Source organism: Paralichthys olivaceus, chromosome 19 (assembly GCF_024713975.1).
Source record: "Paralichthys olivaceus isolate ysfri-2021 chromosome 19, ASM2471397v2, whole genome shotgun sequence".
Classification (NCBI taxonomy): Eukaryota; Metazoa; Chordata; class Actinopteri; order Pleuronectiformes; family Paralichthyidae; genus Paralichthys; species Paralichthys olivaceus.
Genome location: NC_091111.1, coordinates 12,614,732 through 12,633,508, shown reverse-complemented (window position 1 = coordinate 12,633,508; position 18,777 = coordinate 12,614,732). Strand labels below are relative to the sequence as shown.

Sequence of the window (18,777 nt, the reverse complement as noted above, 5' to 3'; positions counted from 1 at the left end):
CTGGGGGGGTGGAGAGTGTCATCCACTAATCAGAAGTTAAATGGTTCGATCCGTGATTCCTGCAGTCTGCATTCCGAAGTGAAGGGCATGACACTGGAGCACGAAATTGACGGCTGCACCTACAGTGTGAATTGCATGTGATAAAGTACTGTAAAGTGCTTTGATAGGTCGATAAGACAGTAAAAAATGTATATAAATAAACTTCTTCTTACTTAATTAGTTACTGAAGTGATGATGCACTGACTCAAAAGACTTTAGTTCTTTGCTCTTTTTCTGGCTGGGCATTTTATGTGCAGGACACAATAATATAAATAATTTGAAGAACCTATATTTTGTTGAGGGAACAATACGTGGGTGGGGATTGAAAAAAGAACTAACACAAACAGTCTCATTTCTGAAAAGTTAAGTTAAGATATTTTTTGTGAGTTTGATTTTCTAAGTCCTATAATTAAAACACCAGGAGAGTAACAGTTGTTTTTCTTGGGTAGGACACTGTGTAGTATTCTGTTCAGCATTGAATAGCAGTTTATTGTGGAGCACTCACATGCTCCATCCATGTCGTAACACGGCCGTCAGCCTGGCACTGCCACCCTGACACCAACACAGCTGCCAGCCCAATGTCATGACCGCTGTTCCGATGTGACCAACATATCCCCATTGTCCGTCTCTGTGGACTCACTCACGCAAACAAATGACAGCACATGCACACATCCCTGCAAATATTCACTGAACTCCAAAACACCCAAATCCAGGGTGCTCAGTTAAAACAAAGCAGCTCTCACCTCTTTGGAAGCTCGCTCACATCCAAAACAGCATCTGTCCTTTCAGTCGCGCCTGATTACAACACCCTGGAATCTCACTCTCTCACACACACACACACAAACATACAACTGTGTAACACAATCACGTACCACATGGCTATGGAGGCGTACATTGCATGGAGAATCTGGGAATCCAGGGCTTAGCAGAAATATGCTTTGTTTGTCTATTAGCAGGTTTTTTGTGGACATAGTTCATGAGAGGGGTCGCTGCGTTAATGAAAGCATGCGTTACCACTTTTAAACACTTCCCAGAAATGCTTGAATCTGTGGGAGGTGTGATATAATTGACCTTGGACAGCGTGCATGTACTGTCCATCACATTTGGTTGATTCAAATGAAAGCACATTTAAAACTATTATATAGTTCTTGAAGTATGTGAGAGTCGAGAAGAATGTGAGAGTCGAGCACAAGAGATAAAGTTGAATCTCCCTTTATCCTCAATGACGCTGATAAAAAATATTGTTTCTTTTCTTCTCTCTTCTGAAAGTCTAAATGTTTTTCTTGTTTTTTCCCCACATTCAGTTTTTATGTGACCTGCTTTGCTACTAACAGCTGATTAATCGTCTCCTGAGCCCATGTTTATCACTTTTCTGTGTTTATTTCACATTCTTCTCGTTTGTTCTCCTCCATCCAGCCCACAGCCAATTCCTGTGTTGATATTTGGAGTTAACATGTCTCCTGCTTTCAAAAGACTCCAGTGTTTTGGTTGACCACCCTATGAAAAGCAATACCCAAAGTACACAAACAGCAAGCGCCAGGCATTTTTGATTACTGCTTGAAGCATTGTTTTCGGTGGAAAGACCAGTGTGTTGATTTAATTTAATGACTTGCTTAGCTGAGGGGGAGGGGGGACCGAGGAAACAGTAATTAGTTGTCATGCTAATTGGGCTTGTGTGATAACTCCCACACAAGACTCAGCGGCGTGTGAGGCTCAGTGGGACCAGCCTGGCCGCCTACTCATCTCACACACACACACACACACACACACACACACACACATAAATGTGCTCTTACTAACACATACAAACATGCACACACGGAAATAAATAAAGGACAACAAATGCTCACATCCAGATTGGTTCAAAGAAAATGCCTGGGGACTGTCAGGCCTCTGACCGATCGACTAAGAGGAAATAATGATGTGAGAATCTCGATGCCAATTATTCGCTAAGAGGTAGCACCCTAAGACGGGTTCAGGACATTCGATCCAATTAAGGTTTGTGGGTAAATCTGTGCATGTTCACTTGAAAAACGGAGGAGGATGTGCAGATAGAGTGATAAATACAGATATGGTAATCTAAACAAAAGCCTACCATGCCTTTATATTATCTTTAATTCTTTTTAAACATTAGACTATTGAATACACGTGTCTCTTTGTATTACATAGTACAAAAAATAGTGTCCACATGCTGGAAAATTTTTCTTTTACTGCTGTGTATATGCATGTCAGTGTTGCATGCAGGTCACAGCATTCCTTCAGTGCGTTGGTGGTGCACATGATGCCTGTTCGCCATGTTAATCAGCCCACGTCAGTGAGGTTCATGACTCCCCCAGAGGCTATTTTCAAGGCCTGGGGTCAGTGACCTCCAGGAAGGGTCACTCTCACTATCAGGGGAGGTCCAGCTCTGCTTTACATTAACACCATCTGCAATCTTTTTCCGTCTCTATCTCCATTTTCTCCTCAGACTCCAGGTGCCTCTCCAGCTCATGCATCTTTCCTATGGCCACTCGAGGCCTGACCATTCATGGCTACAGGGCTCAAATAAATTCACTTCCAGTTTGTTATTCACTGTGAGATAGATGAAGCTCAAGGAGTCACAAGAATCGGTTCATTTGGATTTACATTTATATATTTGTAAAGAAGTGCCATACACATGTAGAAGAAATAATTTGTCAAAAGAGATTCAAGAGGTTTTGGCATCATTGATGGCGTCGATTCTTCTGCCTCTCCCCTGATTAAGGATTGTCATCGCCCATGTTCAAGTCTTATACTATCCCTTTAATCCTAATCCTGATTTTAATCTAGGTGAATTTTGGCTTTTACAAAGCTTTAAAGATGAATAATTCTAATGAGGAAAGCAAACACCTGTAAACATCTGTCCTGCATCCAACTGGTGAAAATAGGATTTATTTCTACCACGTTTATTTTGAGTCATACGTCACGACCCCAGGCTGACACAGCTTCAACAGGTCTGATATAAATTATTTCCGTCTCTCACCCATTAAAGAGTTTTTCCTGCTTCATCCCAAACCTGATGACACAGTGTTATTTCCCCCCCAACCCAGAGGAGCTTTACAGGATCAGCACAGGAGAAGAATGCCTGATAAGACAATGAGCCGATCAATAATAGATTAATAACAGATAGGGGGAATAGATGAAAGAAGACAGATAAAAGACGGTGGAAGTGTCAAAATAACATACTTGGCAATAGTCAGGACTCCAAGTCCTGAGGCTTTCAAGACTGTGTTCAAAGTAACCTATGGGAGCGATTTATATTCATGACATCATCCAGAGCCCCTATACGTTCTCACAACCATGAAATAAGTTTAGCTCTCACATCCCAAGTTCGGGACAAATTTATGTGCAGCATGAATTGGTTGCAGATTTATCCTCCAGTCTACATTCATATGCAACATGTTTCAACCTCGTTTCTGGCCAAATGTTCCTGTGGAATCCCCCCTCCAAAAAAAAATAGAAAGAAAAAAGATCAAATGGAACCGTCTAACATGTAATAATTTGGCAGTTAGCACCCAGCAAATTATCTGGCGAGCGACTTTTGTTTCCTCGTCTGGCAACATGACACCTTGATGAGTGGTTAGTGTGAAGAGAAAAGGGGAAAGTTGGTGTCCACACACACACACACACACACACACACTCTCACACACTCACACACACACCCGCAGTGTTTGATGAGTGTGCACTGAGTCAACAGGCTTCCTCCTCTGCTCATTAACAGTTTAACCCCTCTGTTTGACGTCCTCCAGGTGGGGTCACACTGTCTTGTATTTGGATAAAGGGGAGGGGGTTGGCTGGCAGGAAGGGTGTTTGTGCTTATCGAGCAGTGGGAGTGTGTGTGTGTGTATTGGATGATTTCTAAAAACCCCTGTTTGAGCTACGGGAGGGTGCATCACAAAACCGTGGTCCCCGTATTGTAGATGCACAGAGCCTGATGTTATGTTATAGCACAGACACACACCTCCCACTTGCTCCTCTCATCACCCTGAGGTTACAGACAGAGGTCAGACCCCCGATGCTGTCGACTCGCCGGCCAACAAGGCCGCCCTTGTGCGAGCGCGTGTGTTCTGTGTGTTTAGACTGTAAGCAGGACACTGTTGAACAGCTGCCGCTCATCCGAGGCCTGTGAAAGTCAGTGTGCACCTACACACACTTTGAACCGTGATATTGTTTAAAATGTCATAATCAGTGCCAACAAAGAGAGAAACTGAAAACTAACCATGAACTATCAAAATTGGATCTGTAACTGTGTTACAGCAGTCGTGAATCCACCGCGTCGGTCCACATTGAAACATATCACTAACAAAATGAATATAGTAATAATAAATATATCCATTACCATGACGCTTTGTACAGACCGTCATGGTCCTCAGAGAATGAATCCTAGTGACGCTGATGATCCCCTGATTTATTGAAGTATTGGATTATTGGAAATGAAAAACATGATCCCCTGACGTTTTTCTGCCGAGCCATCATTTGGTCAAAATGTCTACTCGTCTAGACAGGCTCTCAGTGGAGCAAAAACCTCCGACAAGGCCCGCCGGTCCCCTCGTCTAACCATATTTGAATTCAGTTCATCCAAATTTGTATTTGCCTGATTTTTTTTTTATTATCAAAAATATAAATTATTAACTGAGAAATCAAGGAAATTGTTGCAGAGCTATCTCACAATTTAAAAGAAATTTGGGAAACAAATCCTGGATCTGCCCCCTGATCCAGAGCCACACCAACATTTTATTGCTCCTTCCCTGAGCCATACCACATCCTTCCATAAAGTTTTGTGGTAATCCGTCCCGTAGGTTTTGTGTAATCCTGTTTATAACAATGAATATTTAGAGCAAATCTGCAAATGTCTGCATGCAAACTATGAATTGTTACTGGCTGTAGCTTCGTACTTCAGGTCTTTAGGAACAGAATTCTTCATAATAATAAGATAAAATCATAAATCAATCATGTAGATTACCAATAAAATAAAATAAAAATGCAAATATGTCATGCGTGGGACTCCTTCAGCACCCTGCCTAATCCACAGGAGGCCTCCTATCACATATCTGCTTACACTACAGGTGAAACTGTAGCTTTGGGGATTATTGTGTAACTGATCACCTTTTACATGGTTACAGATAGGAATGTGGAGTTAACATGATTTTTTCTGCTCCGGCCTTTTTTCCCCCTCTATGGTTATGTTACTCTTGCGTTCCGACATGTGTGCACGTGCTGTCATCGGCCCAGTTTGGCAAACAGCAGGTGAAGCAGTGTTTTAGATCTGGGGCTTTGAAACCACAGGGAGGAGAGTCTGAGGGACTCCATATATCTCTGCTCCTTCTGGCATCAATCACGAGACCTGGCAGCTGCTGAGAAAATGTGCTCCTGACAATAACAGTGAGAGAGAGGGACAGTGTCTGGACTTCCTCATCACAATAGAGTAGCTTGCTGGCGGAGCATAACAAACGGCTGATCAGACAAGATAGCTGTGCGATTTCATGCTTGTACATAACCCGGTTCACTTTATCCTGCTTGTATTCAAATGAGATCTGCGGCCCAGAGAGCTGTTGCATTATAATCCATCTGTTTGTCTTTTCTGAATAAGTGGCCTTCCTTAAAAACTATAAACCTACTCATATTAAATGGGTACAATCAGAGATTTGTTGTTTTTTTTGTGTTACTGTCCAGCTTTTTGTCCAGAAATGAAGCCCAGTGTGCGTCACCCCAGTAAAAACATTTTTCCCATACGCTTTTTTTTTGTTTTCCATACAATTGTGTGGAGAATGTGCTTTGTTCACAATCCCCATTCATCCCCTGCGTGGCTGCAGAGACGTATTGGTGGAAAGCCTTGTCAGCAGTAGATAAAAAAGTTTTCACTTAAATGAACTTCACGTGCTCCACTAAAGAATTTTAAAGAATATATGACAATATCAAAAACATAATTCAAAGTTCACAGAAGGCACAAGAGATATGGAAATCTGGTACAAGTAATAATTCCTAATTGGAATATTATTAATTCATGAGTGGGGTGTGTGTGTTTGGTTTGTCTGTGTGAGAGGGAGAGAGAGGGAGAGGGAGAGGCGGCGGGTGGAAGGAGGGGGAGGCGCAGGGTTTGGAGGATCTGCTCTGTGCTCCGGGCGTCCTCTCACTCCAAATATTTCATGGAAATAAGCTGCGCTCGCTCCACTAGTTCACACAGTCTTCGGTCACTCATCTAGGGATTCAGAAAACTTTCCAGGAACTTTTTTTCGTCAATTTCAACGACCAAGGTGTAATTGAGAGGGGGAGGGCACTTTGGTTTGTGCCCGGCGCTGGGATCTGTGCTGAACGGACTGTTGAGCAGGGAACACCCCGCTGTAGGAAGTCCTCAGACGAATGACCTGTTGTGGTCCCACACAACTTAGGGAGGCCCCTCTTTCTTTCCTCCTGTCATCTGGGTGCTGTTTATAATCTGAATTCAACGCACGAACCTATCGTGGGAGCTTCGTAAACATGTCGGGACGAGATTTACGCACCAAACTCCGGATCGTGCCAAGCCATGTTGGAGCATTTCACCGGTGCGCCAGAGGCAACTTTGTGTAGGAGCAGCCTTGGCACTTATTTACCGCTGGTGATCGGGGCCCCAGCCCGTGGGATCGGATTCAAACTTTCCCACCAGATTGGGTCGGACTCGAACACAAATTATTCGCAGCAGTATGGAGGGTGATCAGGGGACCGGTCCGCCTCCAGATGAGCCGCGGGCTGAGAGCGCTGCTGCGTCGGACAGTTTTTCCCAACTGTGGACGGATGTTATGGGGATGCTGGTAAGTTGTTTTTTTCGGGGGAGGGGTGACACGGTGATAGATTCACAACTTACCGAGAGTTTTCACCCTCATCCTCAAAGTCGACACTGATTTGTCTATTGAGTGGTTGTGTAGTGGACCGGTGGGTGCATGGAAATCACGCCTCTCAGAGACACCCGGAGCGCGTCCTTAAAGACTCACGTTTCTCAGGCTGCAGCACTTGACATGTGGTCTTGGATTCATGTGACCAGGGTTCATGCTGCTTGTGAGCCGGTGGGACCTTGATGCAAAAAAAAGGGGGGATCGAATGAGAAGTTGGTATGTAATGCACTGAAAGATTAACCTTGTGTAGTTGTGTGCATGTTTGTGCATATAGTTTGGTTTCTTTGCACGTTTTGTGCAGCTGCTGTGTATCTGGTGCACATCCATGCTGCTTTGTTCCTTTTGGATGAGGTCACCTGAGCTTTGCTCAGCCAGAGGTTCAGACTTGTTCTCTAGTTTCAACTGTGATCTTTTTCAAGTAAATGCACTTTTAGAGAACTGAATATTTTAGGTGCTTATTGCCAATGATGCACATTTGGATTTCCTGGAGTTCCCCTTAATGGTTTTTGGATCAGTTATGGTTAATAGGGTAAAGGTAGCAAATCGACCTAATCAGGATTTTAATAGTCTAAGTTCTTATATTCGTTTTACTGCTCCTCTTCATCACCAGACATTTTGATTGCTCGGTTTTCTTTGTAAACTTCTGTTTATTTCAGTCTAAAGAGTCAGATTTGGCCTCACGTGTTTGATCCTTTAAATGTTTGTGGGACTTTGGAGATGCTGTGTATCGCAGTACCACACATTAGTTTTGCAACACTACTCTTTTGTTCAGCAGACAAAAGCAGCCCTGGTCTTTTTTTCACAGGCCATTGGATCTGATTGATCTGCTGACCAAATGTGTTGCAGTCACTTCCAGTCCGCTAAAAAGACGGAGGTGTTAATTTGGTTTGGTCTGGCACTGAAGATGTGAATGGTTTGTCTGTGTGTGTGTGTGTGTGTGTGTGTGTGTGTGTGTGTGTGTAGGAGAGGTGGGGGATGTGGCCTCTGACACTGGGTGGGAGATCTGGCTCCCCGCCTGGTAATTTACCTGGATTTATTGCTCTGGAGACAAATGTCTGCAAAGTCTGTGCTCATCAATGAAGCTTCTTGAACTGAATCACAGACACAACAAACCTTTTGAAAACTTTTGTATGTGTCGTCCTAAAGTCATCTGTCCATCGGTTCATTTTACATTTATTTTTAAATGTAAAATGAACCGTCCAGCCACTTAACATCGTAGATCATCCTCAGAAGTTGTTTTGAAATCCTTATCTGTCGTGCCAGCAGACATGGCGCTCTCTCACATAATTTAGAAATCCGTGACCTCAGCTTTTGTTGGAAGCTTGTTCCTCGGGCAGTATCACTTTACACGTTTATGCCTTCAGTTCTTGGGAAGGCTTAACTGTGACCACCATGAAAACCATACAGATAAACTAGAAGTGGGAATGTAAAGACCTTGATTGGTGTTCTTGGCTGCTCCGAGCCAGTGTCTTGAAAAAGTTCAACAGGTCAGTTTTGCTTTCAATTGGTGGATTTTCAGAGTGACTTCTGTTAATCAGCTACATGCAGGCACAATTTGTTTAAAGGTCCAGTGTGTAAGATTTAGGTGAGAGGGAACTATTGGCAGGAATTTAATGTAGAATAATCCTCATGATGTTTGCACTAGTTTGCTTCATCTAAATTGTATGAATTATAGTTTTCTTTACCCCAGAAAATAGCCTTTATATTTAAATACTTTATATTTACATGGAGGGGACCCTCTCTACGGAGGCCGCCATGTTTTTTAGATTAGTCCAGACTGGACCAACTAAACACCTTTTGAGTTTTTATGACAATTAAAGGCTACCACAGTTTCTCTTTCATGTTTGGAAGGAGAGGGTGAGGTGAGGGGTGTTCAGCTGCAATATGCAATTTCAACACTAGATATCACAAAATTCTACACACTGTACCTTTAAATGTTGCAGTTTATGACAACTTGTCAAACATTAATTCTCTGCAGTTTCTTTGCTTGTGATCAGAGGTCACAAAATTGAATACCCGTCCTTTAGAAAGGTGAATGATTTAAAGTTGTATTTAAATGGTTTAAAGGGACAAGTGCTCCTATCTTTAAGAACCATGTGAGACAATAATTCTGAGCACAATGACAATGACCACCATATCTCCCTGAGCAAACTGCACCTGCTATATATAACCAATGGTCTCTGACTTTCAATGGCCTTTGTTTTGCTTGTGAGTCCATATGGGAATGAATGCCCTTTAAATCTCAGTTTGCCCCAAGCCCTCTGACGCAACTGAATTCACTGTTGCAAATGTGTTTTGTCTTGGCTCCCCACATGTGAGAACAGGCCTACATACTTGCACAGATGGACATCATCCATCCTGATAAGGATCTGGTCAACATGTTTACCATACTCTGTCTCTAACCTATATGTCTCAGCAGCCGTACTCTTAAAGCTCAAGTGACATCGTAGATAGGGATTAAAACGATCGCATGATGGCGCCTGCATTTGCGCCTTGAAACTAAGTTTTGATGGTGTTTTGATTGTAAATGAAAGTTCCCTGCAGTCTGCAGTATTTTTCTGAGGGGCCCCTGTCTTTGAGGTTAACCATACACAGCAGCCCTGTTGTGGAATGTGTTAAATAAGAATGCCTAAGTAAGCCAGTCATTTATTTGTGGTGGAAGCAAAGTAAATAGCCTCTCAGCTAATTAAGAGTCAAAGGTAGTTTTAGAACTCTATTGCACAGGAGCAGTAGTTGTTTAAAGTGGTTGGATTTACAGAAGTCTCAATGGAGATTGGCCTTGAATTCCATTCCAGATCTGAACTTTTACTGAATGTTAAACCAGCTACAATAAGACTACTTCAGTGGAAACTGAGAAAACAATATCAGCCTATGGTGTACAATATTTTTGAGGCATGCATCTGTAAAGATCCCTGAAAAAATCCATTCCAGCTCATCTTCACTACATGTCTTCTGGCTCTTATATCTGGAATAACTGTTTCATTTCTCAGTGAAATGTAGAGGTCCAGAACTGGACAGCTGACAATCATCCATTATCCCAACTGTGTTTCTCTGAAAGAGACGTCTCATCTCATTTTTTTGCTTGAAAGTCCATCTTAAGCCAAGACTAAATGGAAATATTTTATTTGCCTGCAGGGAATCCTCCTCTGTTTGAAGCATTTTGTTTCACACAGCGTGGGTGGGAGTTTGTCCATTTCGGAAAACACTGATTATGTACTAGACGGTGCTTCGTTTCTCAATCCAAGATTTGGATCCTGTTCTCAAGACTTGATTGTGTCTGGGAAACATATGGTTAGATGATGTGCTGCCTCCTACACAACACTTCATACAGAGAGGCTGCATATGCTTCAGTCCTTCTCTGCCAAACCTTGGTTAGCTAGGCCACTTCATGTCTTTGCCAAATAATGTTCTGTGGATCATAGCCTAATTTGGTCTTTTGTTGCCGGGTCTTACTCATCTCTCTGCTCCATGTCTTGGCTGGTCTCATCATTGAGGTCACACAGAGATCTGGCAGGTTTCCTCTGCTGGGATGGCAGAGCACTGTTCTGTTCAAGCTGCGGATATCCTCAGGAAGCTCTCTGAAAGGGTTGGGCTGTGGCCCCTGGTCCCACCTTCCTCAACAGTCTGCCCCCTTTGGCTCTCGTGGCCGACTCTACATCTTTTAGTCAGACTTCTGTTGGCTCTGTGCTTTGTGGAATTCTCCATTGTAGTTACCTCAGAATTTTTCAGAATCACCGCAGCTGGGAAACACAACATGATCCATGTGCAGCCATAAATCTCATATCTGACTTCTTTCACCTTTTTCCTCTGGTTTGTTTAAATAACTGCCGGGCATAAAAGCGGCGCTGCCTTACCATTCCAGGAAAAAAGACTGGGTTTGGCGAAATCTTTAAGAACTGGGTGGAGTGAAGGGTCAATTACTTGCATGTGCTTTTATGATGAGGCGATCTCTAGTGAGTTGGATTTAATCTGGTGTCTCCAGATAATTTACTTCTTGATGAAACAATAGTCCAGTACAACATAACACAAGCCAGTTGGTGGCAATTTCCACCTGCCGCTCCCGTCCTGAGGTTTCACAGCAAATGAAAGTGATCATACTACAGACATTCTAGCATTACATCAGATTCATGGCTCTATTGTAAAATGTTGTCATTGTTCTTTCCCCAAGAGAATGAGTAGTCACAAGGCCAGCCCTGTAACAATAGTTAACTCTATTCATCCCGTATGTAACTGAGCCCCAGCATGATGAACAGCGCAGTCAGGAATGTGAACCTAAAAGTAAGACCAGAACAAACATATTAGGCCCAGGGCTAATGGCTTTCAGCCTTTTTACAATGTATCTCTGTGCATTTTTAATAAACAGCCCTTTTCTTTCAAACATGACGTGGAAAACATGAATTGAGTGTAATTTGATTAAGAGATTAGCTTCTGCGACTTGGCAGTGATTCCAAAGTGTGCAAGCAGACCTAATTTATCAGAGCCTTGCATGCTGGCAGTGGAATATTTTACAACTTAGCAAGACATCGCTTAAGTAGTGGGCCATTCAGAGACTTCATAATTCAAAATATATCAAATAAGATTTTCATGACTAGCTTCACTAAAACAAAAAAAGGTCACAGCTTATAAATCCAGTAAATTAACTAATACATAACCACATTCAGATCAATGAGCAGCACCCTACCAGGCAGTATACTCTTTCTCTCTGCTTTAAATGGCTAAAAATACTTACAACACATTTAATAATCTGTCAAACCGGTCAAGATAAAGTATATTTGTGAGTACAAAAGCCTGAATATGTTGATGAATAACTTATGCATTTACTTTAGAAGCACAACATATGGATGTTTAAACTTGTTGCACAGCATTTCCTCTTAGATAAATTGATGCAACTTAATATTGACTCAATATGTCTGTAGAGACAAGAATGTCATGATAATTGATGTCATGCAAAGTCAGCAAAGGCTTTGGGCCTTCATGCTTTTTCCATCCTCACATGGGCAGCTACACCGCCTTATGTTAGCATGTACATTGCATTACTAAAGGTGATGATATCTGTTGAGAGGAGATGGAGGATTAACTTTATTTTAATTCTTACATGGCTGTGAACCATCTCCACTCCTCTGAGGCAATCTTGGATCAGTGCTGTATAAATCACTTTTCCTGAAATAGTAATCGATACCAGCAGCCACCAACTGAAAGCGATGACGAGTCGCTCATATCACAAGTGTCTCCTTCAGCATCAGCCTGTAACAGTTTCTCTGTTTCTCACAGAAGTGACGAAGTTTTCTTCACCGAGGTCCGACACATTTCAGCTGCACATTGGGAGTATCCATCTTCATGTGCACTCTTTATTGTAAATACACACAAACCTTGCACATTCTTGCATGGGTGTTGTGTATTGGAATCACCATTGTTGCTATTGTTCCAGTCCAAATGGGGAGTTGGCCTCGCTCACATCCAGGGTGGAGTAACTGTTACATCAGCTGCACCAGTGTTAGTTTCCATCACAGACCTCCATGCAACCAGATGCTTTGTAATTCTGCTTCTTTTTCTTAGTAAAGTGGATTTAAAGGGGTATTTATAGAGCGACAGTGTATTTAAAGGCTACAAACTCCAGCCTATATGGATTTTAGGTCAATTAAACCATGGTGGATTTAATATTGTGCACTGAATCACTCTTCCCAATCTTTTCTCAGCCTCCAGATGTTTTGTCCTTCTCTCACCTCACAGCTGCTGCAGTCTCTAGCCCCACAAATCATCCCTTGTCCACTCCCCCCACCCCCGCCCACATTTCTGAACTGGATGTGTGGACCTCTGTCAGATCCCTGCTCACTCTTCCACCTTCACTCCCACGTTGACAGAATCCCTCGAAAATGTGGACTAAAAGCCGCTGTTGACATGCACCGTCGTTCCAGCATCCTCAGCAATCTTTCACTTTACTTTCACTTTTTTTTTTTAAACCCTTTCCCTGCTGTCTCTCAGAAGCATTTGCACTGTGTATTTCACGTGCTGTCTCACAGTGAATGTACATAAGATGAGGAGGATCACTTTACAAGGTGGTGGTGGAGTAGGAGGGGTTGGAGGGTCAGCTGTGTTGTTCTCCCCCATGAGCTAATGTCACTTGAGAATTGGAGGAATCTCAGTCATCTACGCACACACATGAATGTTTGCGCTCACGTTCACGAATGCAGTCACAGACACAACATCTATCTGAAGACAGCGAAACACTTGTGGTTTTACCTGTCGACAGCTGAGGTTAACATTGAATGATCCCTCTGGGAGCCTGGGCAGGAAGGAAGGTTGATTTATTAATTCTGCTGATACATCCCAACATATCTATCACTGTTAACTCACATGAGAGCTGCTAGCAAGAGCTGGTGTAATCTCAGGACAGGGTTGAATCTTATCTTCTGGATGTCAGCAGGGTCGTGGCATGTTTATGGTGATTAAAACAGCTTGTATTTTGTAATCAGAGTGTGCTCTCAGACAATGTGAGGAATGTCGGAGAAAGCATGTGTCTGCAAACAAAGTGTTCCCACTGGGAATCACGGTCATCTCAAACCATATGTCTGGTCTGAGCAAGATTTCTAAAGAAATCCGTGGGAGGACGGAACTCAGCCAGCTCATGTGGACTTCTGAGACGGAGCATGTGTGTTTACTGGTGATGTTCATCCCACAGTTAATAATCACAGTTTCATAACTCCACTGAGCCGGAGTGTATCGGCCTGGCTTGCTTCAGTTTGTTTTGGTCTGATGTTTTCGAAATCCCCTGCATGCACGCATGCGTGCGCATGCTAATTCATGTTGTCTCGGACTAGACACAGATCTCTGAAGAAGGCCCTGTGTGTGTGTGTGTGTGTGTGTGTGTGTGTGTGTGTGTGTGTGTGTGTGTGTGTGTGTGTGTGTGTGTGTGTGTGTGTGTGTGTGTGTGTGTGTGTGTGTGTGTGTGTGTGTGTGTGTGTGTCACTCACTAACACACACAGTGATCCATTCATCTGTGGCCTGGCACCCAGATAGGGGGTCCGGTTGAGAAAGACAGAGACTGAGAGAGACTGTTCGGACCCTGCACAGTGACTCAATGCTAGCTGTCTGCCTGGCACAGATTAGATCAACACTGATGAATATTCAGAGGTCGGCCATCGCTGCCAGAATGGCCTACATTTCAACTGAGGCAAGACATCGGAGTCTGTCTTCTGTCACTTCACACGTAAGACTCGACTAGACAGCCTTCACAAAGTCTGAAGGAATCACATCATTTTTCCGTCCTTTTCCCTGGCCAGATAACTGCAGTGGTGAAAAAATCAAATCAAAGATGTTTTTTTCATGTATCTAAAGTTGAACCAAGTCTGATGTAAAAGGAACTGATCCCAACTAACTAACAATAATTCTGCTCCGTGAAACGAGGGCAGACAGTTTGTATTTGCTGACTCGTTTCCATAGGAGCCAGGTCTGAAGTCATGACACTATTAATGTTCCAGGGGTGACCTAGAGGCCGATCCTCCAGCATTATACTCTAAGTGTACTCTGTTAGAGGACCCACTACTGTGTGTTGCACAGTTTCCTCCCTGAAACACAAATTTTCAGACAAAGACAGGAACTGTGCTGATCTAAACTGCAGCAACCCGGAAGAGTGTGTTTGCTTTGGAGTTTGGTGGAACGTCTAAGGAGGTAAAGGGCATCTCTGATATGAGCCTCTGCGTAGACAAAACCACAAAACAAACCACGCTTTGCCAAAGACACTCGCAGAATGAGGCGGCTGATAACGATCAGTATATGTTCAAAATACACAGACCTTTTATTGAGGAGTATTTTTAGGTTTTTCTATTTGTGTGGAACATATGAACAGATTGGGGAGTGGGAACAACACATGCCTCCAAACGTATGTTTTTTTGTCAGGCTTTGCTTTTGTCATTTTGTCGCAGTGGACAGATAAAGTCACATCAAAGATTTTTCCACAACATTAACTAAATTAAAATAATATATTTTGAGAAAACAAAGACATTATTTGTGAGTGACAGCAAAAAACATGTTTGTCACTGACATTTCTAACTTGATCTGGCTTTTTCCATCTCTGTGGTGCAGATTTTTTATTTTGTTTTGTCGTGATTCACTGTTCCAAATGGAGATTTTGCATCAACATCTTTTATCTTGTCGAATTCGAGCTGAACTTTCTGAGGATGTTGTCGTTGTCGTTCCCTGGCTGAACGTTTCCCGTCTCTTCCTCTCTCCAGGATGGTTCTCTGGGCAACATAGATGACCTTGCACAGGAGTACTCTGAGTACTACAACACCTGCTTCAGTGACGTCAACGATCGTATGGAGGAGCTGCGCAAACGACGAGTTTCCCAAGAGCTCGACATGGTAAATGCACACACGCACACACTCACACACACACACACACACACACACACTACAACAACAACAACAACAGCCTTTCTCCCTCTCTCCTCAGCCCACAGGCCCACAGATTGCTTCAAGCATTTTTTTGCAAATCCGTTAATAATGACCCTAAAAACCCTCTTTTAGAGCACCGTGTAATTTCCACATACTTAACCAACAACCTGGCACAGACAAATAGCAACAGAGGGAATATGAATGTGTGCTAAGGTTTAAAGGTTCAGTATGAAGGATTTCGGTTGCATGCAGTGGTGCGGGTGCAGATCGCAGCCAACTGCAAACCCCTCACCTCACCCTCCCCTTAGTAGTGTGCAGGAGAACCCATGATTGTCTTCTGGTAACATGAAAACAAGAAAAGGTCTGTTTAGAGTTCCAATTCTGGGAAATATGAAATTGCAACATGTTAGACTGAAAGGAAAAGGGCCCACTCTCAATTTGAATGTAAAGGTCTTGTCCCTGAATCCTACACACTGGACCTTTTTAAGACTTTCACCAAAGGCAGAACGGCTTCTCCGGATGTGAACGCGGTGTTGTTGTGGAGGCTCATCATGGGGGAGTTTTAGGTCCTTTTCATAAGGATGTAGGGTAGTGGGGCACCCCTCTGGTTGCCAAGCTGCAGGCAAACGTTAGAAGGAATGCTGCTGGTGCCGCCACAGAAGGCCCACATGCAAAACCAGAGCGAGTGCTGAGTGCTATGCTAACTTCATATGATTTATTCATGGAGTTGAAGTTGTTTGAAGCCTTAGAAAACAAATAAATACAAACAAATAGCCTCTTCACAATCCTTTTCCCATTGACGCTACAGCTTAAGTCATCTTCAAAATCTATTGTTGAACTTAAATAAAATAAGGAAGTTAGATGTTACAAATATAACACAGTCACTTGACACAATCACGACACTTCCTCCACAGACTGAGCTCAAATTGATATCATGTTACCTCAGGTTTTCTTTTTTTAGCCTGAGTTCAAATAGTTTCTTTATTTCTGTCTGTCATTACTGCTCTTCCAGTTTAGCCGGAGGCCTCCTGCACTTGAAGACAGGCCATATGGTTTTGGTTGGGCTGACAGGTATAGCTCGGGTCGATAGCTGATTTATTTTGCCCTTTCCTTTAATGACTGCAGACGACAGACATCCTGTTCTCACAGCTCGCAGGGAGAGGGCCAGGTAGATGGATTTTTACGTTCAATCATAGGTTAAACATTTTATCTGTGTGGCTGCAGACTTCGATCTTTTCTTTGTCCCCATCACGTGAGCTTTCCAGTTACAATATGGAATATCTCTGGTTGAAAACTTCGGGAAGGTCTCGTCCCGAGGAGATAAAACAGGTGAAGAGGAAGCAATTGGGACAGATTTTTGCAGGCTGCGTAGAAGAAGAGAGAAAAAGAGCTGAGTGGGCCCTGAGCCTGAAGCCCAGCACATAGGAGGAGGATAAGGATGTGAACAGAGGAAGACGAAGGGAGGAGGATGAGGGGAATGAAGAGGAGGAGTGAGAGCCTGCAGCTGTCCCGCCACTCTGCAAAGTTTGGCACCAACAGAAAGGAGGAGAGGTGGAAAAAGACATGAAGGAAGGAATATAGGTCAGACAACACCTTACTGAGAGCTCTCAGAAGCGCAGCATCAACCCACGCTGTATTGAGTGAACTTTGCCTTGCATTTTGGTCCAGTACCTTCTCTAAATTTAGCTTTTGCAGCCTTTTTCACTACCAAATCTCCTGAGTTGTGCAAAATCGTTGATTTTTTTATTTTTCCACCAGACTCGACGTCGTCATGGTCTCAAAGGCTGTGGCACAGTATCTGTAAAACTAGATTTAAAAAAAAGTGATTTATATACCGGAGGAGACGAAGAGAGAGATGAGCAGAGCACAAGAGGCTCACAGCGGAATGAACACCCCAGTCAGAAAGAGCAGCGAATGACCACTGCAGCTTGTAAAGTGTGTCCAGAAATCTGTGGCTGCAAGGCAATGTCATGCAGCTGCCTCTCCGGGGGCCGAAAGCAAATGGTACGAGAAAGTCAGAATGTCTGAGAAGCCACGTTAACGGGGAGACGTGAAGCAAGTGGCCCTCCCGAGGGACGTGGCCTTTAGGGAGAGACCTGTCACTTTTAAAGGGTACAGGATGGTGGTGGAGCAATCAGGCCTCCGCAAGAACAACTCCCTCTCCGGTCTTTGTATTTTTTTGGGTCTGTATAAAAAAAATGATAGGTCACATCTTTTCTGTTGTTGACAGAGCAGCTTAATCCTTTCACAGCTCTTGACTTTTTTGGGGGGGGAATTGGTCATTCCCAGTTAATCCAGATGATCTCTGGTCAGTAGACTTACGAGTTTGAGAGCAAAGTTCAGCCTAACTTTGACCTTTTCTGGGTTCGCACTCAAATGTTAAGAAGAGGCAGAGGTTAAGAAACAGGAGGTCACAGGACAAGGTCAAACACATACGAGAGAAGGGCAAGGTTCACGTTTGATGACTTATATGAAGGACTTAACTTTGCATGCTGACAATCACATTTGGTAGTTTGTTTATGGAGAACTCCCACAAGCTTTGGTCAGAGTGGTAGCCCCAAAAATAAAGGAGAAGAGCGCTTTTTAAACTTTCTGTTCTCCAAAATCTTCTCAGGTCAGCAAGTGGGTTTATTAAAACTTTGTGAAAGTAAAACAATGTATTTTCCCATTGCACAACACTTCTGCTAGCTCGTGGTCAACCTCTCACTTGTCCGACTCTGCTGTGGTTGAATGTGAAGCTCTCTATCAGTAGCCGATGATAGAGGCTCTCTAAGAGATGACTATCGGTGTGCCCGCTTCCTGTTTGGTTTCAGATCGGTTATTTCTCTACATCTTCTTGTTGGTTTTATGTGAAGCAGGGACATTAGGGGTTAAACCAACATCCTCCTCTTTGGGAATGTGACCATATGGATTAGCGCTGCCATGCGCAGTTTCCCAGCGCTTCTATGGACAACAAGCATTGGGATGGCTCTCGCTGCCATGCTGAATTGGTGATGTACACGGCTTATTGTTGGAAGTGACAGGAAGTATTGAAAAGGAGCAACGAGTTCAGCAACTTCAACAAAACATGTTGATTCAAGTGACAGATCAGTGAAGGGTCACTCCAAAGAGTAAAGATTACCATTAAGCCCTGAGCTATGAAATTCCAGTTCATCCTTTGAGCTGGTTTATCTTTTGGACAATTGATGGTGTGATTGCTGTCAATATAATTTGTATAAATAGGTGTATAATCCTAGTTTCTTCTATCTATTTAACAAATTACAAACCATCAAGCATGACGTGAGTCTGTTTACAAGCATATAATTTGATTTCCACACATAATTACAGACTTTATAAGTTTATTCCAACTTCCTCTTAATGTTGAGCCTTTCAGGAACTTTCTGTCGCCACGTGTCTTTCATAGAAAATACTTTTGTGCTATCTGTGCTCCTCATACTAGTAAATCTTATAATTTGGAA

The 18,777-nt window shown here is 43.1% G+C and overlaps 1 protein-coding gene across 10 annotated transcripts in view; it reads left to right on the top strand.

The window, feature by feature from the left end:
• sash1a (SAM and SH3 domain containing 1a) overlaps positions 1–18,777 on the top strand; it is a 214,274-nt gene that overhangs the window by 161,061 nt on the left and 34,436 nt on the right. For 7 of the 10 annotated variants that reach the window (XM_069515468.1, XM_069515463.1, XM_069515466.1 and 4 more), the window contains exon 2: positions 15,158–15,286. In XM_069515468.1, the coding sequence (XP_069371569.1) occupies positions 15,158–15,286 (129 nt within the window). Of the gene's footprint in view, positions 1–6,135; positions 6,846–6,981; positions 7,143–15,157; positions 15,287–18,777 lie in introns of those variants that run through there. The other 3 variants (XM_069515469.1, XM_069515467.1, XM_069515471.1) reach the window with 2 other exon arrangements.